At 41.4% G+C, this 27,616-nt stretch overlaps 1 protein-coding gene and 1 long non-coding RNA gene across 4 annotated transcripts in view; one reads left to right on the forward strand and one right to left on the reverse strand.

Annotated features, from left to right (window-relative positions):
- Nucleotides 1-27,616, reverse strand: part of CDYL (chromodomain Y like) — a 241,451-nt gene that overhangs the window by 207,949 nt on the left and 5,886 nt on the right. For all 3 annotated transcript variants that reach the window (XM_019419860.2, XM_053904938.1, XM_019419858.2), the window contains exons 2-3: nt 22,713-22,853; nt 10,394-10,483 (exon numbers count right to left, since the gene is read on the reverse strand). In XM_019419860.2, the coding sequence (XP_019275405.1) occupies nt 10,394-10,483; nt 22,713-22,715 (93 nt within the window). In that variant the 5' untranslated portion in view covers nt 22,716-22,853. The remainder of the gene's footprint in view (nt 1-10,393; nt 10,484-22,712; nt 22,854-27,616) is intronic.
- Nucleotides 12,568-15,915, forward strand: LOC109249447 (uncharacterized). The gene is made up of 3 exons (XR_002072570.2): nt 12,568-12,834; nt 13,008-13,245; nt 15,814-15,915. It is a non-coding gene; the product is annotated as an uncharacterized LOC109249447 (long non-coding RNA).

Consider the following 27,616-nt stretch of genomic DNA (forward strand, 5'->3'; position numbering starts at 1 on the left):
TGTTTCTTCTCTGCCACCCCCTTCCCGTGTCTGTAACTTAGGGGCCTTGCATTGGTGGAAAATGGCCTTATGCTCTGATTCTGTTTGGGCTATGTCAAACCCTAAAATAGTCACAACCTGTGACATAGACAACCTCTATGACAAAAAGGATCAGGATTCTGAAAGGCAATTTACACCTTATGCTTTCAAAGCAAAAAACCAAATAATTTTTGGCAAATCCATATTTGAGGAGATGGGAGTTATAGTGGTAGTGGTGGGGTCCTGAGGGGCAGCTCACCTCAGGAAAAACCACTGATTCAAAAACAAACAAACAAACAAACAAACAAACAAACAAACAAAGTAGAAAGGGGGTGCTTGGGTGGCTCAGTCAGTTAAACATCTGACTCTTGATTTTGGCTCAGGTCATGATCTAGTGGTTGGTGGGAATGAACCCTGCCTTAGACTCTGTGCTGACAGTGTGGAGCCCTGTTTGGGATTCTCTCTCCCTCTCTCTCTGACCCTCCCCTGCTCTCTCTCTCTCTCTCTCTCTCTCAAAATAAATAAATAAACATTAAATAAATAGAAAGACAGAAAAGAGGGAAGGAAGGAAGGAACTTGAGATTTCTGTGGATACAAAATTCTATTGATTCTCACCAATTAAAATTCAGAAATATTTTAGCTAATAATCCATTATTTCCTGTGAGTTTTTAGCATGTCATCACTTAGTAGAGCAGCTAGGAGAGAGATCCTGAGACAAAGAATCTAATATAGGACAAGGATCAGGGCAACTAACCTAGAGTGGGGTAAGACCCCAGAGAGTAGACTGGATGTGGGGGGGCACTGCAGTGGGAAGACCTGGCCACTGTGAGTGCAGTGTGACTTAGGAGGGCCTAAGACATCTGTGTAGGGAAGGAGGTCAACCGTACTCTCTGGGTAAGCTCATCCTTTCCCTGGCTCTAATTACTAGCATGTGCACAACCATACACCTTTCCCAGGCCAGGTCTCTCTGGTGAACCCACGATTCCTAGGACTTCTATTTGATATCAACCTGTCCCCAGACCTGCTCCTCTTCTTCCTGCATCTAATGTCACTCACCCACCCAATTTTCCAAGCTGAACCAGGTGTTGAGCTGACTCCTCGTCACTCAGTTGTGAGCAGGTGTCCACAGCAATGCTTCAGCCTGTCTACTGCTGCCCATTCTTGTTGTTATCCCTGAGTCCCAGCCATCACCATCTCAACACTACATCAACTTCATAGATTACTCACTGATTTCTCCACTTATTGTCATGTTTCAAACCATCTTCTACCCTGAAGCTGGAGTGAACTCTCTAAAGCACAAATCAGATGTGTCCCTCTTGCGTTCAACATTCCATTATCCACAGGATGAAATCCAAATGGGTTAGTGTGGAGCACCAAGACCTTCAGGATTTGAACCCAGCCTCAGGATGAGTCTTCTCACACCCTACTCATGGCCTCCAAATGTCAGCTATACCTAACAGTGCCCTGAATGTAGCTTTCTCTTGCTTTTGGGATTTTGCACATGTTGTCTCCTTGGCTGGGGTGACCTTCCTGCCTGCCAGTGCTTGGCTAATGTCTGTTTATCCTTCTAGGTCTCTGCTTGGGCATCTTCTCCTAAAAGAAGTCTTTTCTCCCCTCCATTGCCCCCAAGACTGGGCATGACATGCCTCTTATGAGCTTACACAGCACCTGACCTCACTCCTCCCAGCACTTAACACCCTGTTCTGTGAGTAGAGTGGGGCCTTGAGCCTGTTGACATTTCCGGTCCTAAGTGCAAGAGCTGGCACAGAGGGTACACTCAATATTTGATGAAAAAGGGGCAAAGGAAGAAAAGAGGTTTAGGGGCACCTGGGTGGCTCAGTTGGTTAAGCATCTAACTCTTGATTTTGGCTCAGGTCATGATCTCACAGTTCATGAATTTGAGCCCACGTTCAAGTCTGAGCTGACAGCTTGGAGCCTGCTTGAGATTCTCTCTCTCCCTCTCTCTCTGCCCCTATCCCACTTGTGCTCTCTCTTTCTCTCTCAAAATAAATAAATAAACTTAAATTTTTTTTTAAAAGAAAAGGGATTTTTTGGGGCGCCTGGGTGGCTCAGTCGGTTAAGCGGCCGACTTCGGCTCAGGTCATGATCTCGCGGTCCGTGAGTTCGAGCCCCATGTCGGGCTCTGTGCTGACAGCTGAGCCTGGAGCCTGTTTCGGATTCTGTGTCTCCCTCTCTCTCTGATCCTTCCCCATTCATGCTCTGTCTCTCTCTGTCTCAAAAATAAATAAACATTAAAAAAATTAAAAAAAAATAAAAGAAAAGAAAAGGGATTTTTGAGAGTAGTATGAAAGGTGTTCACATCATACTTGTTCTATTTATTCATTTTCTTAACTTTTTCCCTCCCCCATTTTTGCTCATTAAGACCATAATATATGGGGCCCCTGGGTGACTCAGTAGGGTAAGCACCCGACCTTAGCTCAGGTCATGATCTTGTGGGTTGTAGTCTGCTGTCAGCATAGAGCCAGCTTTAAATCCTGTGTACCCTTCTCTCTCTGCCCCTCCCCTGCCTGTGCTCTCTTTCTCTCTCAAAAATAAAATAAACATTAAAATTTTTTTAAAAGACCATAATATATGGTTTTAAAATATCAATTAATAATCTGGACCTGGAATGACTCTCCTCTGGATGAATCCAGATTGATTATACAGGTGATGAATGACCATCTAGTACTGAAAAGTTAACATGGTTATAAGTCATTCCTTTGAAAAAAAAAACCCCAAAACCTCAAACTCCATTATAAGCAATATATCATAGTGGTCAAAAGATTACCTTTGGTCTCTGAGAGACTGAGTTCAAGTCTTGGCTCTGTCATTTGCTATGACTTTGGGTAGATTATTTAACCCATGCCTCAATTTCCTTATCTATAAGGTGGTGATCGCAGGAGTATCGTATGTTTTTGAGGATTAATCAAGGTGTACAAAAAACTTAACACATTGCCATTTACTATACAGTGTCAAAAAATGTTGGTTATTATAATAACTAGTGGCAGCAGATCTCTGAAAGACTCTCTGATTTATTTCAACATGTATCTCTCTTTCTTTTTTTCTCTTACAATTTAGCAATTTATAGTCAGATCTGAACTGAACAGCCCCAGTCACTTCTTTCCTTTCCTCTCCATGTCTCCCTTCCAATTCCCATCTGATGCATGATTCCATGGCCCATCTCTGCTGCCCTGCATCAGGAATTAGTCTACATAATCATGAGATCTTTGGAGTTCTCCTTATGAGAAACATCATCTGAAATCCTGTCCCAACTTGAGAAAAGTGTTACAGATTATATACAGGAAAAGGAGTTTTATATAAGTTATAAACTCTCAAGTTTATGTTATTACTAGGACCTGTTATGATTAATAAAACATACATATTTCTTATCACATTCTACATATGACTAGTCATATCTTTGGGTGTAACATCTTGTTCCAGATTTAAACCACTTTTGTTTTTGCATCATAATATTTGCTACAGCTAAAGATCATCCTTATCAATATGAGATTTGGCACCTGGGAGTTGGGTGATAGAAGCAATAAAATCCAATAGCATCACTGGCTTAGTGGAGAAGTTCAGGTATTGAGCAACGATAAAAGATATTGTTGGTTGGAAAGCTAGTGACTCTTGTTGTGCTGTAGCAAAATGTTTGATCCAACTGTCACCTGCTGAATCATGTAAAGAAAGCACACAAACTGAATGTGTAGCTAGGGGAAAAGGTAGGGAATGTAAAACTTCTGTTTGTATTGGTTGCTTCTTGTGGCTTTTAGCCAACTACTACAATCAAGATACGAATTTGGGCTGGAGCTAGCCTACCTGTGAACAGAAATGGAAGGGAATACAGTTTCGCTACAGGATTGTCTCTGCCTGTGATCTAAATTGATTATGAGCCCTATAACTGGGAGTCTTGCCGGGGTGAAAAATCCAATTACTTTTTCTGCCCAGACTGACGCAGTAGTAAGACGCGACTGCATGTTCATCCAGCCTTGGCAGGAGATAAGAACGTGGGCCCAAACCCCTTTCAAGCATCTTCCCTCAGTATTCACTGCTAGACAATGGAAACAAGTCCAGCCATAAAGACAGATGAAGGGTATTGCCATCCCACCCAACTTTTTCTTTCTTTGCTTCAAAAGGTCTGAGGAATAGTCAACTTCAATTTGAGAAGGATGGGACTGGCAGAGCATAAAGAGCTATAAATAAAAGATCAGAGTTTTCAGGCATAGAGTTTCCAGACACAGTTTTAGGCTGTGGTAACTCACACTTGGAACTGACTGGAAGCAAATAGGTTGGAAGCTTTCTACATTTGGACAGAAATCTCTAGCTTGGCTTGCAAAACCTTCTAATTATTCAATTCTTAAAAGAATCCCTGGGTCCCAGCACCTGCACAAGAGAGAGTAGTTGTGGAAACCCTGCAGCTCCAAAGAACATCACATCTTCTAATGCCCATGGCTCAAATATAGCCATGGAGGAAAATGGACAAGGGAGAATCTCCCAGAGGGAAAAGCCAGAGGTCATGGTGGACAATGGACAACGGAGTTCAGCCAAGGCAGCAGCTACCAGAGGGGCCAACCAAGGCATGTACTGTTCATGTAAATGCAGATAACTTATTTTTTGGTTTGTGAATTACCAGACCAGGAGGAGCCACATCTGGTTGTGATGGAGATGACATCACCCAGAGATTCTGGATTTGGGGTGAAATGCAATACCTGGATGAGACTTTGGGATGGGATCATCTCTTTTGCAGAGGGAGACACATGTGTCTATGTTGGGGAAGAAGAGTATGCATGATTATTTGGGAAGCCAAACTGCTAGCTTCCTTCCAGAATCCATTCTTCTCTTCTCCTTTAATAAAAGAATTCTGATTTTTAACTAGGCACATTGTTGCCCAGCTAGAAATCTTTATATCCATGCCTCCCTTATCATTTAGTTAGAGTCAAGTATTTAAGTTCTGACCAATGAGATAAAGAGTAGTTGGGTTGCAAGCAGCCCTTGGAAGTCTCCTTAAAATGGAAGGCCATGCTCATTCCCCTTATCCTCCATCCTGCTGATTCCAATGTGGATGTTGTAGTTGGAACTTCCGTGGGCACCTTGGACTATGAGAATAAGGGCCTTGGAGAGCTCATAGAAGCACGATGATATCATGGAGCTAGCAAATTAGCCCTGAATTGCCTTACTTGTAGATCTTTTAAATGAGAAAGAATAAAGTTCCACCTTATTTAAGTGACTGTATTTTGGGATTTTCAGCTATGAAGCTGCATCAGATCATGAGTGACATACTCTCTCTGTGTGATTTGGCCAACTGAACTTTAAGAATATAAAGTAGTTCATTTAGTGTTGTGGATTTGAGGTCTCGTCCACTGATCAGCTGAACTATTTGCTGAGACGTTGAAAAGAAACGCCTCTGTTGTTTTAGCTTGGAAGCAGCCAGTGTTGGACTTAATTAGGATGCAAGACTGATACAGTTTCAGAGTTGGGAAAAAATTCCATAATGTTTTGCCCAATTAAAATGATTATAGAGAGTACACTCCCTGTGGCAAATGGCATCTTGCCTACTGTGGGGACAGAGAAAAAAACTAAAGGTTATGGTCTGGGTGGGAGTATCTCTATCACCCATGCTCTCTGATCTAGTCTTAGTATCCAGTATTAGAAAGAAGGCATGGTTCCACAGGTCTGATAATTTAGAAAAAAAAAAAAAAAACACGTCAGAAAAGTAGTCAAACTTAATATATTAAAACTCAGTTCAATGAATGTTTATTCTACTTTCTATGGGCTTACATAGGGTTTCTCAACTCTGACACTATTAGCATTTTGTACCAGATACTTCTCTGATGTAGGGGGCTCTCCTATGCATTGTAGGATGTTCAGCAGCAACCCTGGTCTCAGTCTTCTACGTTCTAGTTGCACAGCCCCCATTTCCAGTTGTGATAACCAAAATGTCTCCAGACATCGACAAGTGTCCCTTAGGGGTCAAAATTGCCTCCAGTGGAGAGCCATTGGATTAACACGAGGCTCAACACTAATTTCATGTTGTTTTACAATGTACAGGGCCTGCTATTCGCTGGTGTGCTGGGTGAAGAGCTACCAGTTTCCTGGAATTGGGACACAGGACCGAAGCTTATTTTAGTTACCTATACTTGATAGAAAATTTCGAAAATAGCTATAATTTAACAAGCACCTCATAAAGGTCACACACTCTCCTCAGTACTTCATATTTACTACTTATTTTGGGAAAAAAATTTTTTTAAAGCATAGGAAAGTACAGCAAAACAAAACAAAACAAAACCTTGAGCACATAGATACAGAGAAGAGGTTGGTGGTTGCCAGAGAGGGGGGCGGGCCATGGGCAAAGTGAGTAAAGGGGGCCAAAAGGTACAACCTTTCAGTTATAAAATAAATAAGTCATGAAGATGTAATATACAGCAGGGTGACTATAGTTAATAATACTGCCTTGCATATTTGAATGTTGCTAAGAGAGTGGATCTCAAAAGTTCTCATCACACACAAAAATTTTTTTTTGTAACTATATGTGGCAAAGGACACTAACCAGGCTTAGCTGTGGTGATCATTTTGCTATATACGCAAACATCAAACTACTGTAATATTATATGTCAATTATACTTCAATTTTTTAAAAAAGTACAGGAAGGTACAATAACAGTTTTTCTACATTTCCTGCCCAATTTCCTTCCCCTCAGAAATTTGGTTTGTATCCAGGCCATATTTTTATACTTTTACTATGGAGATATGCATCTCTAAACAATATTTGGTGTTGCTTTGGGTATTTAAGAATATTTACATAAATGCGTATCACGCATATCATAGTGTATGCAGCATTTTTGTACTCAAAGTTACATTTTTTGTGATTCCTCCATGTTGCTACACATAAACCTGGTTATTTATTTTCACTTGTATATAGTATTCCACTGTATGAATGTAGTGCAATTTATTTACCCACCCTTCTACAGATGGACATTTGAGTTGGTTCTAGTAAATCTCTATTATAAAATAAGACTACAGTAAACGTCTTTCTATGCCTCTTTGTGCACATGTCCAACACGTGCAGGGGTTTCTTCAGAAGTAGAATTGTTGGATCCAGAGGCTGGGATTATTTTTAACTTTACTGGATAATGCCAAATTGTTCTCCAAAGTGATTGAATCAATTTACATTCCTACTAGCAGTGCATGAAAACCCCTGACTCCCCACAATCCTCTCCAGTGACTGTTTCATCAAAGTTAAACAATTTTTCTAATTTTATGGGAGTTAAATATCTCACTCTGAATTTCTTTGCATTATCATGCTTTTGGTGAAATTGCACATCTTTTCCTATATTTGTTGGCTATAGTGGTTTCTTCCGTGGGTTACCGTTCATGTCTTTTGCTCGTTTTTCTATTGGGTTTGCATTAAAATGTTTGCTTAAAAGAATTTTAGTATGTTCCATACTAATGCTTTGCTTATGTTATATGTTACAAATATCTCCTTCCAGGTTTTTGTTTGTCTTTAGTTTTTAAAAGATATCTTTCATTGCGTTGAAGTTTTAAACCTTAGCATAGTTTAATTCATGTATGTATATTTTTATCATTTGCCTTTTTTTGGACCTTGCTTAAGAAATCATTTCCTATTCCAAGGTCATAGAGAAATTATCCTGTATTTCATAACGTTTTCATGTTTTAGTTAAACATTTATTTCTTTGAAGTCTTTTTGTGTGTATGGTATGAGGTAGATCTCATATACCATCTCTTAACCTTACAACAACCCTATGAGGAGGCATCATTCCCACTTTACAGATGAGAAAACAAAGATCTAGATAAGTGACTTGTTCAAGTTTTATAGACAGTAAAAGGCAGAAGAACCAGGACTTGAATCCAAGTTTATTTGGTCTCCAAAGGCCATTCTGTTGTACACATGGCATGATGCTCTACCAGAAGGCCAGGTACAAATAAACATGACATTTTCTCTTTCAAGAAATTTTCTTGCATCCTTATTGTAAGGGTACCACTTAACTCTAAATATACCCTAGATGGGAGATGATTAAATTCACTTATTTTCCTTTAGTGTAGAGGCTCAGGTCCACTTTGGCCCTGGGTCCTCCAAGCCTTAACCAGTTTGAAACACCAGTGGATTGGACTGAACTGGGAATTAAAAGAAAAGTGGGAGTGGCCTCAGCCACCACTGAATCTTGGAAATTCATCTGTATGTTTAGGATTCTTTTTCTTTTCTGGTCAGTTGTTCTCTGTAGGTAGATATGGTAGAATCAGGGCAGAAAGAAAAGTCTAGAACAGCCGTTTGTAGCATGTTACTGTTTTCCCCCATTGATTTATAAGATTGTTTCATAATATAAGACTATTAGCTCCTTTTCTGTAATTTTTATTGCAAATATTTCGTCAAGTTTGTTATTATTCTTTTAGTTTGTGATATCAGTATGTTTTGACTTATCTTTGGTGTAATCAAATCTGTCAATCATCCCCATCATTTTTCTGTTACTTTTATGCTTAGAAACTCCTTATGAGCCTTAGATCGGCTTAAAATAACAAACAGTTTCCTTTGGAAAAATTTTAAAGTTTTCTTTAAAGTCGCTTTTCATTATATGGTTTAATATGAAAAGTAATTCCCTTCCGTTTACCCCAACCTCCACCTCCACTCCCCCAAGGTATTTACTCTTAACAGCTTCTTGGATACCAATTCCAGAGTATTTTCATAAATGTAGAGCAGAAACTACATTTGCAGCAACAAGTCATTTAGTGGGCTTTTTCACACCGATTCAGAGTTGTGTGTCCCCAAACTGATGACTATTGGATTTAATTTTCTCTAATCTTAAGGGAGCTACAAATCTCACCAAGAGGCCACCAAACCGGCCCTGCAGCCACCTCCCTAACCTTTTCTGACCTATATATGCAGAGGCAGGAAGGTTGTGGGAGGAGCATTTGCAGGAGTAGCATTTCTTGATCTGGAGTCCTCAGGGATTTGTGGATGGAATTCAGGGGGGGTCATGATCATGAGTGGGAAGAATAAGTCCGTCCTTATTTTTACTATCTTCTGGCTGAAATTTAGCATTTCCTTCCATTACGAATGTAGACAACAAACCATAGTAGTATCAGCAACACATGTAACTTTGTCACCAGTAGAAGCCACAGGTGTTTTCATGTTACACACAGTTGTTGCAGATACCTCAAAATATCATTTACACTCAGCACCACTTAGAAATCACTGCGAGGATTGTTACATGAAGCAGCATACATATTAGAGTACAAATTTAAAAAAATGTTTTTTCCTTTGTAATATTAGTTTCCTTTGTAATATTGCATATTTTATTTTATAAACATTCTAAGAAGAGGTCCATAAGTCTTTTGACATAAGACTACCAAGAGAATCTATTCACGAGAAAGATCTGGATAGAGGGTTTGTGGTTTGGGGTCTTCTCCCATTGGTCCCTCACAGCCAAATGAGAAGCTTCCAAGTTGTCCCTAGTAGATATTGAGTTGTGCTATCTTGCTGGTATCCCATTCAAGGTGGCTCCTCTCCCCAACCCTCAGGCTGTGATGGGCATTGCTGGGATGGTTGCCTGGGGGTGAGGCTGTGAGTGGAGATTACCTGGAGAGCATCTTCTGGGTCAGACAATAGTACCACCCATGGGTGGGCCCCTCCAGGCACAAGAGCACAACCACCAAAACAGATGAGGCTGCAAGAGTCCAGTGAAAGTGTTTTTGCCCTATTCTTCTTGTCCTCCATCCCCTCACCCCCACCCACCCTCAGAGGGGTTAGAAGCAGCAGGGAGAGGGAGAGAAAGGAAGAACCTTGCAAAAGGAGAACCTTATTCCTCCTTTCCAGATGGACCCTTGGGCCACAAGTCCAGCCTGGGATGGATGGAGGGGAAAAGCCTTTGGATGTGAATGGATATCAAATTAATCTTTGACTTAGCCTGGACTTTAATATATGCAATAGAATCTTAGTGACCAGAATGAGACTGCTTTTGAAGCTGAGTGACTAAAGAGCTGTGTGTTCAGCCCAAGGAGTCGAGAAGAGACTAGAAAGGAAGATTTGAAGGCAGAGGTTGAAGAAAAAAAAAAAAAAAAAAAAAGAAGAAGCTATTTCATGGCAAACCCCACACAGTTCAGACTGTCCATTGTACTGGTCTCATGTGCTTGCATATCCATTTGTTCTTTTTTTTTACACAACTCACTTTTTTTTTTTACTTTACTTATCTGAGTTACATATATTTTTATGGTTTCACTTTTTAAAAACATGTAACTCTTTAATTCAAGTGGAATTTTGCCACGCGGGAGGTAGGGATGGGGGGAGAGGGCAGTGTGACTTTTACCCTGAAGTTTGGAGTCCCATTGTGACCAGCCAAGTCCTTGATAGTCTGCACACCTACCCGGCAGGTTTCACTGGAAAGATGTCGCCATTGCTCCTGAGGCTTGCAGGGCTCCTGTTGATTATGGTTTGGCAGGCTGCTGCTCAGGCCCTGGGGGAGGGAAGGAAGGACAGCAGGCTGAATCACGGAGCAGATACCTAATGTGTAAGGAGAATCTGAGCCAGAGCTGTGAGGGAGCATCTGGTGGACACACTGGCAGGACCTTGGTGTCAGTGCTTCCTGCCTACGGGCCGTGGTCTGGACAATAAGGCGGGGGGTTGGGGGTGGAGTGGTTTGACTACCTCAAATGGTTGAGGCTGATGGCGAGAAGGTGGGGTGGATCTGCTGAGAGCTTTTGAAGGATCTGAGGCACCTTCCCATCTCTTCCAACCCCATCTCTTCTCAATGTTGTGGGTAGTCGCCATATTCATCCGTCTGGTCTCCTGCCTCATTCTGTGCCCACCAGGCAAATAAGTCTTCCTTCCAAACCCACCATTGCTGTCTGTCTTCCCAGCTTGAATCTTTTTCCTTACTTTCACTTACTTTCTCCATCTTAAATCTTTTTCTCTTCCTTTCATTGTGCTTATTTAATGCCTTCTCTCCTCATTTTTCTCCATTACCCCTTTTTCTTAAAAAAATGCAAAACAGAAGGATCATAGAGAATTTTCTTCCCACTTTAAACCAACCACATGTATACCTTTAAAATTATTATATACTAAAATTTTTTATCGTGTAGTACTCCATACATACAAAAGGGTATAAAATAAAATGATCCCCTTGTATTTGACACCCAAAATAAATATTACCACCTCTCTCCTTCCCCTTCACACATTACCAATACCTTGAATTTTTTTACGTATATTGATTTTTGCAGGGGGTAATACTCCAAGGAATAGTTTGTGGATTAAGAATGCAAGGATGGGAGGTGGATGGGAGGTAGGGGGGGCAGGGTCAAAAAGTCCCCTTCTGGGGCTCCTGGCTGGCTCAGTGGGTTAAGTGTCCGACTTTGGCTCAGGTCATGATCTCAGGTTAGTGAATTCCAGCCCCACGTTAGGCTCTGTGTGGACAGCTCGGAGCCTGGAGCCTGCTTCGGATTCTGTGTCTCCCTTTCTCTCTGCCCCTCCCCCACTCACGCTCTGTCTCTCTGTGTCCCTCAAAAATGAATAAACGTTAAAAAAAATTTTTTTTAAAACCCCTTTCTGCTCACATAGGATATGCGTTAGACTGAGGCCAGGCACAGACCCTGGATTGTTATCACTTGAATTAGATCATAACAGCCCCCTTTAAAAGGCATGCTGGTTATTTAAGTAATCTACTACATTAGTAGCCTTTACTACTAGAGGTAGGGCTTCTATCTTAACTACTCATAAAAATGAAGAGAGGGTGGGAGATTCATGATTTAGCAGCATTTCGTGTAAAAACCGAGGGGCTTTGTTAACTGTAAGACTTCTATCAGCCAAAAGTGTTAAGTGGCTTTGAACGAGATGCACACAGATTGTGCTACCAGAAGTGCGATGTTCCAAACATAGGAGCAAACGCTGGAGTCACGTGACAGCCGGCCTAGCATGTGCAATGCTAAGTAAGCATCAGGGGCGCCTGGGTGGCTCAGTCCGGGAAGTGTTCGACTTCAGCTCAGGTCAGGATTTCGCCATTCATGAGTTCGAGCCCCACTTCGGGCTCTGTGCGGACAGCTCGGAGCCTGGAGCCTCCCTGGGATTCTGTATCTCCCCGTCTCTGCCCCTCCCCCACTCGTGTTGTCTCTGTCTCTCTGTCTCTGTCTCTCTCTCAAAAAAGCGCCCCCGGAGGAACACAGGCTGGGTGGGGGCTTGAGAATGTTCCAGGGGAGGCTTCTGTGGAGGAGGGGCAGGCCTGCACAGAGGGTGCCAGAAGGACCTGTGTGTGTGCTTAAATTCCCCGGATTTTACCGGAGGCCCGTTTCCTTAAGGGGCCTCCCCGTTTTTAGCTCCTCTCCATTCCCACCCTTCCACAGCATGGTCACCACGTGTCTTCCTAGAGCACAGATTGAATCATATCAGGCTCCTCCAGAAAAACAGGTGGTGGCTTCACCGTCTTCGGGATAACAACGAAACTTCTTAGCGCGGCATTAAACGTCCTGCGTGGCCTGGCGTCGGATTTCTTTCTGGGCTCAACTCCAGTGACCTCTCCAATGACATCTCATGCACACGGAGCCCGATCACAGGGCAGACTTTTCTTGTACCCTGTAGAGCGTGCATTTCGCAGTCCTTTGCTCTTGCCGTGCCCTGTGACTAGACTAACTCTCCTTGCGTTCTGTCTTCATTGATTTTTTTTTTTTTTCTTTTTTTTCCATTCTTCCACATCGGATCCAAATGCCTGTGTGGAGCCTTCCTTCCCAGAGTCCTCTGGCTCAGGTGATATCCTTTCCTCTCTCTCTGGGCAATTTGTTGTTGACAAGGGGTTGGATTTGCACATCTGCCTAGATGGTAAGCTCCTTAAGGTTAGGGAGTCTGTGATTGATATAGTACAGTCTGTGTATACATATATTTACAACACACTATGCTATATATACTCTATATTTTATATTTATATATTGTATATTACATGTTTTTATATATTTCATACACTGTATATATTATATTTTATAATTTTTTTGTAGCTCTTCTCTTCTATCTGAGGACAGACACACTGTGGATGTGCATTGGTTTCTTCAACTGCCTATTGGAGGAGAATACTTATAGGGAATACAATCGATGTTTCACTGACTTTACTCCTGGCCCCTGGAGTCCGATCCAGTGTAGCTCGTGAATACGACTTTAAAACTGACTTGCTGAGCCAAGTACCGAAGCCATTCAACTTTGTCTCCCAAAGAATTTCTTTCCCTCACTTGGGAACATGTAAGTTATATTATCTGTGTTTGGAAAAACACAGAATTAAGTCTCCATTATCAATTCTATAGTTTACCTTCAGCAGATGCTTTTACTCTCACACTAGTTTCATTGTGCCACCCAGACCTTACCTTGAATAGTTTGCAGACTACCCGTGGTGTAGACACTTATTCTAATAACATCTCAATCCAAACATCACCAGGAAAATATATTTTCTGGAAGAATATTGGCTGATGATTTCAGACCAGAAAAGCTTTTGGATTTTTGGATGTTTCAGGTTACCTATATTAGAATCTTTACCTTTTGATCCTAATAGTCAAAAGATGATGGGGTCATTCACCTTTTTCAATGATGGATTCATAATTCCTGAAGTACCAAGTCTTCTGCATGTTGATGTAACAGGACTCATTAGGTCTATGTCTTGGTTTGACAGATATTCCCTCCATCAAAACAGTGAACAGACTGAGTAACTTCGTCTGTCTGGGCTATGGATATACAAAAGGTCTGAGAATAATATGGAAATATGGATATGAGTTCTGTATTCTCAGCATGACTTGTTGATTCTGCAGGGTGTGTGTGTCTGTGTGTGTGTGGTGTGAGTGTGTAAGAGTATGAGTGTGAGCATGCATGAGTGCACCCATGCAAAATGAAGTTTCAGAGAAAGTAGATTCACACAGGCTTGAAGGAGGACTGAGCAGGAAAAGGTAGCAGGGCCTCTTTGGATGTTTGATCTAGGCTGTGTGCCAGCAGGAGGGAGAGTCTGGTTTGGAGAGATTCCAGGGGCAGGAACAAGGATGCTATAGAGGTGGGGTTCATGTGTTTGGAGAAGAGGGATTTTGTCCCACTTCGATTGTTCTCATCACTGTTGTAATTTATGACTCTGCACGGATGACTACCCTACTAGACTGAGGAGGTATGCAATAGATTTTAAATAAAGTTGATTTTCAATTGGCTTGATACTTACAGGGAGATTGGGACCTAGGAGGAAGCAAGAGCTCTGGGAAGGTGATACTTAGAGGGAGATTGGGACCTAGGAGGAAGGAAGAGCTCTGGGAAGGTGGGGACTGGGCTTGAGAAATAGAAGTGAGACCAGGTCCAAGCCTGTGTACATATGGGTTTGTACTAAATTAGTGGAATAATGTGGGACTATGCAAGTAGTTTAGGTTGCCTCTAGATTGTACTCCAACCATGCTTTGGATTGGAGAAAAATCATTTTTTCCACTTCAAATGGCCACCTGACCTTGTTGTATTGGAGTGCACAAAGTAGGAAGTTCACGGAAAGGGTCTTGAACCCATGGCATCTCTTTGAAGGTAAATTGCTCTTGGATCTCTTTACAGTTGGAAGCAGAAAGCTATTACAGCAGCCAGTGCCTTCTGCCCAAGGGCATGCTGGGATTCCTGATGAGCCCTCAATGAAATGTACTTTCTTTCCCTTTAGAAGCAAGAGTCCCAGACTCCTCTTCCAGAGTAGAGTGGAAACTGTCCTTTCTCAGGACTTTGGGTTCTGCCGTGTTTTAGTTTAGCCAACAGTCAGCTCAGGACCTTGAAGCAGAAATAACTGCATGTGTTCTAGAACTGCGAGAGATGAAGGAGGAAGGCAGTGTAAGGAGAAGGAACTGAACAGGAGGAAGCCGAGGCAAAGATACAAAGATGATCATCTTTGAAAACTGCCACCAAGGCTAAGGAAGGGACTCCAGAGATAAGAAAGGTGACATATAAGGGGTTGAGCTTGAGACAAAGTCCATCTTACCAGTGAAGCCACCGAGATGTTTAGAGAGCAAATGTGAGTCACATGTGGACCAGTCTCTGGCTAATCATGTGGGCTCAAGCCTAATTTTACCGTGTGTGACTAGAGATAAAAGAAGTAGCAGTCAAGGCCATTTCATGTGAATGGAGTGATAACAACCTAATGAAGAAACATTTTTCAGCTAGGTGAAAAAGAAAACCCTTAAAAAAGTAAACGTAAATTCAGAACCATGGACTAACTGTAAAATCAGTCCTTGCCAGTATTCTAAAATATGAACCTTCCACTCAACAAATGGCTTCTGTCAACAGCACAAAGCTTGCTGCCATAACCCTGAAGGAGAGGCAGTAACAGACTTTAAATGTGGAAAAGATTGGTAACACGGAAGCAAGAGCCAGCAAGACTGAAACCAACTAGTCCTAAACCACAAACACCAGAAAAAAAGTCAACATACCATTTGTCACCATTTCACCACCAGCATTGCTTAAATAGCCTTCATTGAGGACGCTGAGCCCCCAGGTGGCAGCTGAAATCCTCAGCAAACAGTGCATTTTATTGTGGTGGCGTCCCACCCGAAAGGGCAGCTGGAAGCAGTTTGTCAGTGAAAATGTAAGAAAGAGAATCCGTAACCACTCAGGGCTTATGTTAAATATCAAATGGAGGTACTTCAAAATTTTAATTTCTTTTGGTGGGTGTGGGGGGTTGGATGGAATGGAGAGAGACAAGGAGAAAAGAAAACACTACGCTTTGGGGAAAAAAAAAGAAGATATTTGGTCAGAGGGATGACTTGATCATTTTCCCCATTGTTCGGTGTTGGTTCATGCCCCCCACAGCAGGTGAGCCCGGAGTGTCTGAAGGGATGTATATTGCCCATCTACCTCACATATGGACATGAAGTTCTTTTTGTGTCTGAGAAGACCCCTTAAATTTTCTTCTCAATACATAGGTAAGATTTCTACCCTTCTGCCTCTCCTGAATGCATGTTGCTTGGCTACACTTCATTACTTACCGATTTGGATTACCTCAAGTGGGTTAAAACAAAGAAAACTCATACTTCTCTGAAAACCCTTTGTTCAGTGGAATGCCATACTTGTCTGAACTCATCCGCCGTATTTGCCGATGGCTACCCAATGTCAAGGAGCAGAGATGAGCAGATATGTTTGCAGATTCTATGGCATACTTTCTTTAGTTACTAAAATATAAAGTTACCAAAACTATGTATCTAAATGTATATATAATATATACTAGGGTAAGGCAGAGAGTATGAGTGTGGACATTAATTGTGGGCCTACTTCCTGTCAGGTATTTTTTTGAAATTATATTACTACTTAATCCTTACAACAATCAATGAGTTATCCATTATTTCCCTCATTTTACAAAGGAAGGAATGGAGACTCAGTAACCTATTCACAATCACTTTAAAGATAACAGGCACTTTTTGCATGGCAACCTGTGGTCTTTTTGTGAGACATTAGCTGCCATGATGCTGCAATTGTGTGGGGAATTTCAGCAGTTTGAATGCTATCAGAATGAAAGCTAACTTTATGATACATTTATTGGTGTTTTCACCTCTAAACATTGAATGAATGGTGGTGGAGGGGATAATACGAAGGGAAGCATTTTGGGGATCACACTGGTAGTGATTTCCTGTAATGTTTCTTCTGTAAATCTAAGTTGTCACTTAGAAAATCTGATGCAGCCGACAGTGTATAATACAGTTACTTTCATTACTGGGTAATCTGCCCATTTGTTTCCAGCTTTGACAAGAATGGACAAACTTTAGAAAAGCATGGAGACTCTTGCTTTTGATAAGAGAAGGTTGCTTCAGAGTAAAAATATTGGCAGAATACCACAGAGTAAATCCAACAAGGTAACTTAGTGCCACCTTGCAGATATCCTCAAATTATTTTGTTGGAGTTATGAAGGGAAGGAATAGATGTACAATTCAAACTCTGACTCAATCATGAAAGTAGCAGAGGTAGATACTTTAATATTTCTACAAATATCTCTTGAACTCTCAGGGTTCGTTCATTTTAAGTTAACTAAAGATAGACCATGCCAAAAGGCATAAAGAACTAAACTTGATTTCTTTCTTTTTTTTTTTTTAATTTTTTAAACATTTATTCATTTTTGAGAGAGAGAGAGAGCATGTGCAGGGGAGGGTCAGAGAGAGAGGGAAACACAGAATCTGAAGCAGGCTCCAGGCTCTGAGCTGTCAGCATAGAGCCTGACGCGGGGCTCGAACTCATGGACCATGAGATCATGACCTGAGCTGAAGTTGGACACTTAACCAACTGAGCACCCAGGCACCCCTAAACTCAACTTCTATTTACTTCCCCAAGGACTAGTTATATCTTAACACTCAGTTTTTTGGTGCTAGCAAATGGTACAGGGAGATGATAGGTGTGCATCTGAAATAATGCTTTAAGATTTCTCCTATATTTTAAATTGCTAAAAGCAGAAGCCAGGCTTAACTCTGTTTGGGCCCCTGCAGACCCAGTCTTTGCTCTGCTCCATGGCTTGGGATGCTGACAGATGAGAACTTTATCAGCAGGCTTCCTTCCTCTGCCTTCTAGTTGGATACAACCAAGGGGAGGCATCTTTGCAAATCTGGAGAGTGGAAGGACACAGAGGTCTAGGCTCTCTCCCCACTGGGTTGTGGTGAATTCAGGAGGACATCTCTCACTGAACAGTTGCCTTCTTCAGGTTCTGATAATCTACCTCTTCAGGTGCTAGTGTCTCCCCACTGTTGCTAGCCCAGGATCCTGCCCAACATCTTGTTGGATTCCCTAACTCTGCCCATACCTCCGTCAGTAACCTCTTTATGAAAGTCTCCTCAAATTAGTTTGGCCATGCCACCCAACTCTTGCCTGAACCCTGACCGACTGCTTTTCAGCACAGTGCTTTATACATACATACAGAGGCTTTTAAATTCAATGAAAAAGAATGGCTTGACCCTTCTGATATTTGCATTCAAATATTGCTTATTGTAGGGTGACCAATTGTCCCTGTTTGTTTGGGTCTGAAGGGAGCTCCCAGGATGCAGGAATTTTAGTTTTGAAATTGGGACAGTTCTGGGCAAACCAGATGAATTGGTCACTGTAGCAATACGTTTTTAAAATTTGTAATTGGTTTAGAAAAGCATTATCTTATCTTTGAAAAGATTTCTATGATCATATTTAAGCTAAAGTTGTTTTACTAAATAGAGTGTTCCCCACTAATGAGAAAATTTGTGTCTGAAATGATTCTTGTAAGGCACATCGGTGTAATGTGAGCAGAGGATGTGTTATTTTTTTTGCCTGTTCAAATCTGTTTACTCTCCAGAGGAAGTCACCCAAGGAACTAGTGAGACATCAGGGTGATGATGTATAAGTGCTTACTAAGAAGTTTTGAATGAATAGAGGGGCAAAGTACATCACAGTGAAAAAGAGCTGCTTGAATATGGTTTCTGATTTAAAAAACACTTTTGGGCATTTTAAATGACAGTTCTCTGTATCCCTGTCCTTCCAGTGTGCTGTTATCCTGAAAACGTAGGAAGATATTTGCATATTAGGAAGAATGTATTTTATTGCTTTGTGTAACTAATTCCATTTGTTGGTATATTTTAATTCCTAAGAGATCAGTTTGAAAAGAAAAGCAACAACCTCAAACAAAGCTAATATTTTAAGAAGAAATCTTTATTTACATGTTGGGATATAGTTGGATTATATATATTTTTCCCATCAGAAATGTGTTTATTAAATGACAATATTAACAGTGATCATACTGCTTTTGTAAATAGGCTGCCTGGGAGGAGGAAATTCAATAGAGTTAGAAATCCACCATGATCTGAATGCTTTTCAATTCAAGATATTATTTTCTGGTAGGAGAGCTTTTGACTATTCACTGTAGGAAGCCAGAATTGCAAATATGTATCCCTTTACTCCTGCCACTCACTCTCAATCTTCTTGATCTACTTCTGTTCCCCAAATCATTGTTCTCTTCTAAGAGCTGGACAAGTCATTTAAAACAAATTGGTAATATTGGCTGTGGTTTAAATTAGAATTTAGTAATTTACCTCAGGTGTGTTTGGAGAGCTCCCTTTGGTATTGTCTCTGAAATGGCTGTTGTCAACATTGTTTTCTGACTATAAACTTACTATAAGGAATGTGTGAAAGATATTGACCTAAGTGTATTAAATTTACCTCATTGCAATAAACATTTATTGAGTGCCTACTATGTGTAAGAGGATAATAGAAAATCAGACTTCATAAAAGGAAGGTATCACTTGAAACATCACACAGATGGAAAGAAAAAAAAAAGCAGTAGTCACTCATTTGGGTTAAGTTTTAAAAAATTACATTCTGTATATTCATAGCTATTTTTAGACCGAGTTTTCAAGATTGGATTCCTCTTTTCTTTTGTAACCTTGTGCAACTTGTAAGAGTTTAACTCCATGTTCATAAGTAACATTTTTTTTTCTTCAGAGAAATGTGAGAACATGAAATAAGATCCTAGAGTCCCACAGTAAATTTTCCATGGCCTCCGTGGCTTGTCCACAGATGTGCCTTGCAGGATTATTATGTGTTGCTTGTGGCTGAGAATGTAGTAGAATTTCAGTTTAATGGACTTAGTAATAATTATTGGGTCACACTCCTTGGTTGCTGTTGCCATCCAAATGGACTGCAGAAATGAACACAGAGGTCAAAGAACCTGTGCCCCTGTTCAACACAGACAGGAGCATCTGGTCCAAATGTGAATTTTCTTTGGTGGCAGAGACCACTTTCTTTCTCCGTAATGGCAATAGGAAATGTGCTGGGGAAATGACAAAAGATTGTCAGAATGGAAGTTTGGGTGACCATTCCAGTGAAGAAATTGTGCTGACAAAAACAGATCAAGAAAATCTCACATTGCAAGTGGGCAGATTATCTGATCATAACTCAAAATGCCTCATCCTGGCTAATAATGGTGTGTTTTGAGGTTTATCAGTCAAGGGTCAGCCCATAATAGTTCTTCTGCCTTTGTTGTCTTCATTATAGCTTCATTTCTTTGGCTCCAGATGTTATTTTCATGTTCATGAAAACGAGTCATTAAAAGCCGTAAAAAGTGAATATCTTATTGTTTAAAGCAATTAAGTAACAGTCTGCTCAGGTCTTGTAAGAATGGGGTCAAGATAGGTGTATGGATGGGGAGGGAGGCCACCTGACGTGGGAGGAGTACTTAAAGGAGGGGCAAGATTCAGTCAAAGTTTAAACTGTTTGATGTTACATTTTGTCCAAGGACGATATGTATTAATACAGTTAAACATATCTTTTTTTCTCCTTTTTAAAAAAATTTAAATTCAGGTTAGTTAACATATAGTGTAGTATTGGTTTCAGGAGCAGAACTTAGTGATTCATCACCTATATATAATTCCCAGTGCCCATCCCAACAAGTGCCCTGCTTAATGCCCATTACCCATTTAGCCCATCCCCCCACCAACACCCCTCCAGCAACCCTCAGTTTGTTATCTGTATTTAAGAGCCTCTTATGATTTGCCTCACTGTCTGTTTTTTATCTTATTTTTGCTTCCCTTTCCCTATGTTCATCTGTTTTGTTTCTTAAATTCCACCTATGAGTGAAATCATATATTTGTCTTTCTCTGACTGACTTATTTCACTTAGCATAACACATATCTTTTGACCCTGAATTCCACTTTAAAAAGTTTATATTAAGAGGGGTGCCTGGGTGGCTCTGTCTGTTAAGTGTCCGGCCCTTGGTTTTGACTTGGGTCATGATCTCATGGTTCATGAGTTTGAGCTCCCCCATTGGGCTCTGTGCTGTTGGTGTGGAGCCTGCTTAGGATTCTCTCTCTCCCTTCCCTGCTCGCACTCTCTCTCAAAATAAATAAACTTAAAAATTTTTATATTAAGGAAAACCCAACAAAATACATGCACAAAGGTGTTTATCACAGTATCATTTAAAAGCAGTTAAAATTTTTTTTTAATGTTTATTTATTTTTGAGACAGAGAGAGACAAAGTATGAATAGGGGCGGAGTGGAGAGCCGGAGACACAGAATCTGAAGCAGGCTCCAGGCTCTGGGCTGTCAGCACAGAGCCCAACGCCAGGCTTGGAACTCAGGAGCCGTGAGATCATGACCTGAGCAGAAGTCGGATGCCCAACTGACAGAGCCACCCAGGTGCCCCTAAAAGCAGTTTCAAAGTGAAAATAATTTGAGTGCTTATCAGTAAGGAGTTGGGATTCTCTGCAGGAATCCAAAATGTTGATGTAGATGTGTATTTCATGTAAAGCCATGGTGTATTATTTAAAGAGAAAAAATAACAAAAAATATGTCTAACATCATCCAATTGTTTTTAAAAAAATACTTGAGTTAAAAAAAGAATCAATATATAGAGATAAATTTGCTTTAATTGCATTAATTACATAGAAAAGCTTAGTACTATAAAATATTTTTTCTGAATAGTAGGTTGTATGAATATGAAATATGAATGATTTTTTAAAATTTGTTTTATACTTTTAAAAAAAATTGTACACATATTACCTTAAAAATCAGAAAAACAACAAAAACAAACAAAAAACTTCTCATTTTAAGAACTGAAATACAACTTTGCCTAAGCAGAAGTCCCTAACTGTAGGTCCTGGGTGCCTCAGCTGTGGCAGGAAGTCTCTTTGCTAGGAAATTAAAACCCCCAGCTGCATGTAGGCTCTGGAAGCTGTAGCAGTAAAAGTATCCTAGTAGTCAAAACAGGAGTCAAACAGCTGAGAACACACTCTTTCAAACATGACTTTGGACGCTACTTCTCACCCACCTCTCTCTTCCTGGTTTCTGTCCCATGTCCTCACTGCCTGCTAATGCTTACATCTGAATGCCCCACTGATTTCAAACTCAACATTCCCCAAACTGACTTAGATCTCCACCAGGTCTTTTCTTATGGGATGTAATCTCTCCCTCATTTGACCTTCCATAGTTCTTTGTAGCCTCTGTTGGGGCACCTATCTCCTGCAACCTGTATCGTATTGATTTGAGCACTTGTCTTATTCCCCTTGCAGAACAAAAGCTCCTTGAGGCAGTGTTTTTGTCTTACTCCTGGCTGTCTACCCTGAGGCCCCTAGTTCCATGCTTTTCTGATGGGAGGCACCCAAAACCATGTACAGTAAATCAATGACAGGACGGACAGATGACTTCTGCAGGATGCTAGCTCTCATGACATCTGGGCTTGCTTGTTATTTCTTAGCCATGTAGAAAACCACTTTCTCATCCAATTTCATCCTGTCAAAAATCCAGGCATGCCTTAGTGAAGATAAGGCAGAACAAATTAATGCTGCCTTCTCTGATATTTATAAACACAGGGTATAGGATGTGCTATCATTTGACTTGGAGGAAGTAGAAAATGGAACCCAGCCAACTATTTCTTAGGTCATTAAAAGTTATTAAAGAAAGCAATAAGAGACATGAAAGTAACCATTGCAGTAAAGGGGAAGCTCTAGCTACAAAAAAATTAATTTAGAAAGGACAGATAGAAGAAGATTCAGAGAATGGAAGGAGAATTCAAGAGAGGAGGAAAGGAGAATGCAAGAGAGAAGGAGTTGTCAAAACAGCTATGGAATGATAACTGTAGAATAACCAGAATGCTTCTGTTGAAGAATTTCTGAACACGTACCGGTACGATTACTAGTTTTAAATAAAAAGGGGTCCCTCTAAGAATTCTGCCCTACTGGATCAGAACAAATTCAGGTGCTGGAAGGTCTTACCATTGTTTCTCTTCAGAAATAACTTCCTAATAGTATTCCCTGTATCTCCAGCTCTTATTTCTTCTTTTCCCCAGGCTGGTCCGTGTCCTGCCTGGAATGCCATAAAATTCTTCTGAGGTCTCTGCGATCTCTGATCACCACCTGCAATTACAATCCCCACAAGAGGAATTTACTAAAGTAATTGGAAAATGAAGTCTCACAGCATTTAACTACTTTCCACAAGGTCCATATTGAATTTGAGAGTGAGCCAGCGTTTTGTGCTTGTGTGGTGGAAGCAATAAATATCATTAAGCACTGCATCAAAGTAGCAATGCATTTAAAACGATAAAGGATAAAAAACAATTTTCAAAATTGTCAAACTTGCTCTTCTCCACCTCAGTAGATGTCAATATCTTGCTTACTTGCAATGTATCATGAAGTATTGCAATATATTAAAGAGTTAGTAAGCCAAGTGGCCTCATGTTCATCATGAGGGTGGGAAGACTGCCATTTGTGATCATGAACATTTGTGGGCATACACCTTAAGGACCAATTCAGTGTCTCTCTTTCCCTTTTTTAATAGGCTAGTGGACATAACAATGACAGTGAGATGGTCCTTGTCCTCAAGTGACCTTCAGCGTAGTAGGGAGACAAAGACATAGGTCTTATACAAAAGACGTCTTATACAAAAGGTCTGAAAACGAGGAAGTAAAGTGTGTTTGATGGAGAGTTGGAAGTGATTCGTTGTGATGTAGAGAGAGCAAGAGCAAAGTCAGAGTCATGGAAAAGCATGTTGTGTTTTCAGAGCAGGGAGTGGATTGGCATCCACTTGTGGCAGAAGGTTTATGGAAACACATAGTCAGAGATAGTTCTAGAAAGTCTATACCTTTAGGAATTGGTTTTAAAAAAAATTTTTTTTAATGAAACTCATTGTCAAATTGGTTTCCATACAACACCCAGTGCTCATCCCAACAGATGCCCTCCTCAATGCCCATCACCCACTTTCCCCTCCCTCCCACACCCCATCAACCCTCAGTTTATTCTCAGTCTTTAAGAGTCTCTTATGGTTTGCCTCCCTCCCTCTCTAACTTTTTTTTCCCCCTACCCCTTCCCTTCCCCCATGGTCTTCTGTTAAGTTTCTCAGGATCCACATAGGAGTGAAAACATATGGTATCTGTCTTTCTCTGTATGACTTATTTCACTTGGCATAACACTCTTCAGTTCCATCCACGTTGCTATAAGAGGCCATATTTCATTCTTTCTCATTGCCAAGTAGTATTCCATTGTATATATAAACCACAATTTCTTTATCCATTCATCAGTTGATGGACATTTAGGCTCCTTCCATAATTTGGCTATTGTTGAGAGTGCTGCTATAAACATTGGGGTATAAGTGCCCCTATGCGTCAGCACTCCTGTATCCTGGTTTTGGATAAATAAAAAAATCTGAGGTCATTCCCTGTGACTTTTAAGACACTCATCTTGAAAACGATTTTAACTCATGTCATATACAGCTGAGCAAAGCCCTAACTCAGGTAGTACATCAAGATCACTGTTGCCAACACAGGGAACTGGGAAAAATGAGGTTTCGCTAAACCAGTAAGAACGCTTAAGGAATTTGGTGGTAGTCAGCACTGGCCAACACTTCTGACGGGTACTGAGGTTTGGTGGGGAATGTCTGACTTGACTCTAATTGGGCTGATATCATCTCCCAACTAGTCCAACTGTCCTTACTGGGCTCCGTATGAATGGCAGCTGATCTTTTATGTCATAGTTTAATTTGAGATCAAATGTGCTTTTCTTGGAAGCTGCCTTTCTGCATTAAGTCAGGGAATGCTCAGCTTTCAGCAGAAGAAGCTGATGGCTGGGGAGTGTGACCCCTCCCTCTGGGCTGACCAGCAGCAATGAAGGGGTCCAGGTTGGTCTTTGACCTCTTGAACCATAATGATAATATATTTATTGAGAACTTATTATATAGCAGGCTTTGCACTGTGCATTGCAGATGTATTCTCTAATCTTCACAACAGCTCTCTGAGCAAGATTCTATAATTCTTGCTTGGTGGATGAGGAATTACAATCTATACAAGTTAACTTCCTTGAAGTAATGCTGTTAGTGGTGAAGCTGGGACTTGAACCCAGGCACTCTAAGGCTCTCAGTCTTATCTCTCTTCCACTGTCAAAACCTGGTTTCAGAAAAGGCGTTAAAGACATTCTGCTGCCAGGTAAAGTATGTATGGAGAGGCAATATGGTGTAGGGGTTAGGGATATGGACCATGCAGTCAATCTGACATGAGTTTGTATACTGGCTCCATACCTTCCCTGTGTGAACAGACAGATGACCTAGCCCTCCAGCCTTCAGGGTTCACATCTGTAAGATGCTGCTAACAGCTGCACATACCTCATAGATTATCCTAACTGTGAAGTGAAATGATGTATACAACTCTCCTGGCACGTGTTTTGCTCTCAACAAATGTGAGCTGCTGTTTTTATCCATGAGAAGTCATGCATACATTGTCCACCACTTGGATGTTTTACCAATCAAATACTACTTAACCCAAAATAAATGACTTTAGTGGTAGAACTTTCTAAGAATCTGTACTCAATTATTAAGGAATCTGTACTTAACCGTTAAATAATTATTAAGTAATAGGCAAATATCTACTCAATTATGAAAAGCTCAAATAATACAGATGACCAAGTGGACTTTAATCACTCACACAGTGAAATCTGACTCTTCCTTAATTCTGCTGGGGGCCCCCCATGAAAGGGACAGAGGGGTTCTTCGTGAGCATCTGGAAGTGATGCCATGCAGGCCACCTTCTTGGGGGTAGCTTTCCCCCAGCTTTACTGATCAAGGAAGCTTCTCTTGCTACTCCTATCAAAGCAGCTGGGGATCATGTATGTAAGGAATGGAAGTGTCTGATAGGCAGAGAAGCACCAGATTTGGGGAGGCAGTTCCAGTTTTGCTCTGTCCCTAACTTGCTGTGTGATCCTCGCCCTCGCTTCCTGACTATAAAATGGGGGCTTAAAGTTAGAGAATCATCAGCCCCATATCCAGGGGCCATTTCACTAGACGTCTTCATGTGATAAATACAGAAATGATGACCCACCTCCACACTAACAGAGTTGCCCAGGGTCACATACCTAGTAAGAGGCAGAGCTAAGACTAGAAAGAACCTCTCACCCCTAGTTCTCAGGTCCTGGATATCTGTAGTGAATGAGTGGTGAATGTTTTTCTTTCTTCTCTCATCCAGTTTCTCATCAACAGGAGCCATTTTGAGCTCTACAGTCCTCTGGCTCTACCAATCTCTCTCTCTCTCTTTCTCTCTCTCAGAGACTAGCAAAGTTGTCCCAGGCATGAATGAGTATATAAAGGAAGTAAAGCCTCTTTTTTCCCTGGCTTGGGGGATCCCACTGTGATAGGACTTAGTGCACCTTCAGCAGCTGTCCTGGTCATGAATGCCCTTCAGCTGCAACCAGGAGGGTGGCGCTACTCACCCACGACCATCCTGGGTCTCTAATCAAAGCCATCAACTTCTGAGAATGGGGATGGCAGCCACCTGTGGGGACCCAACCCCCTCTGTCTTCTTCATTTCCTTTCTTACTCTATTTCTACCTTCACTTGAGACCCTGCCAACAGCCTTGCCCAGGAAGAAATTCAGAGGAATTTCTGGCATCTCTGCCACCCTCTTTCCCCTCCCCAGGAATGTAAATTGCTTCAAAGTCTGCCAATGACTTGGGATAACACAGTTATTATTGCTCGAGTGCAGAATTCTGGTTCTCTCGCTGCCACATGTTCCTAGCCTGAAATCCTTCAGTTTGATGGCAGCAGGGTTTACTTCTAGTTAACTGTTGTCTTTTTTCTTTTCTTTTTCCTTTCCTTTCCTTTCCTTTCCTTTCCTTTCCTTTCCTTTCCTTTCCCTTCCCTTCCCTTTCCTTTTTTTTTTTTTTGAGAGAGAGAGAAAGAGAGAAAGAGAGAGAGAGAGAGAGAGAGAGAGAGAATGAGTGGGGGAGGGGCAGAGAGAGAGGGGGACAGAGGATCCAAAGCAGGCTCCAGGCTCTGTGCTGACAGCAGAGAGCCCAACATGGGGCTTGAACTCACAAACCATGAGATCATGACCTGAGCAGAAGTTGGACATTCAGCCAACTGAGCCACCCAGGCTCAACCCAGCCAACAGCCACCTTAACTGTTGTTTTTTAATTTTCTACTGCCAGTAATAGCCTGCCCTCCTGTAGCCTCTGTTGAAGCCCCTCACCAGACAGCACAGATATATACCTCCTCCACCACCCAGAAGACAAAGTCACATACACACAACAAATGATCATCAAGGAAGATTTTCAGAAAATCACCCTAGGGTCTGAATTACCCAGAGCGCTGTGGTACTGGGCTGTTCTCTGGGCTTGCCACCAAATACAGCAGGTAAATGACCTACCCCTGAGAAAGATGTAGCTTGTAAGGCAAAGTCAGAGAAGTAAGAAGGTTTTTTGCTCTCCATGAGGAGAAACTGAGGAGATTACAGGAGGGAATGCAGGAGGAGAGAAAAAGGAAACAGATAGTCGTGATTAAGCAACAATAACAGCTATGGGGCTCAGTAGACTTGAGTAACTTTTATCTGAGCTCTCACATTCACTAGGTGTGGGACCTCCAGTAAATCACTTTACTTTCCTGCTTCGTCATTTCCTTGTCTGCACCAGGAGAGGGTTGGGTTAAAGGGCCCCTTCTGGAGAAAGCATTCAATTAGCACACCATCTCTTCTTCACACTAGGGGCTTGGGTGGAGGGAGGAAGGTAGAGGATCTTTAGCTATGGTTCTTGCCCCTGTGAAGTTTGTGATCTTGTTGGGAAGACCAGTACGTGGACTCAGGGGGGTGATAAATTCACTGTGTGGGATTATGTGTGGAATTGCAAGGCTTAAGTCAACCACA

The sequence above is a fragment of the Panthera pardus genome, unplaced genomic scaffold, assembly GCF_024362965.1.
Source record: "Panthera pardus isolate Hobbes unplaced genomic scaffold, ASM2436296v1 HiC_scaffold_17, whole genome shotgun sequence".
In the NCBI taxonomy this organism is placed as follows: domain Eukaryota; kingdom Metazoa; phylum Chordata; class Mammalia; order Carnivora; family Felidae; genus Panthera; species Panthera pardus.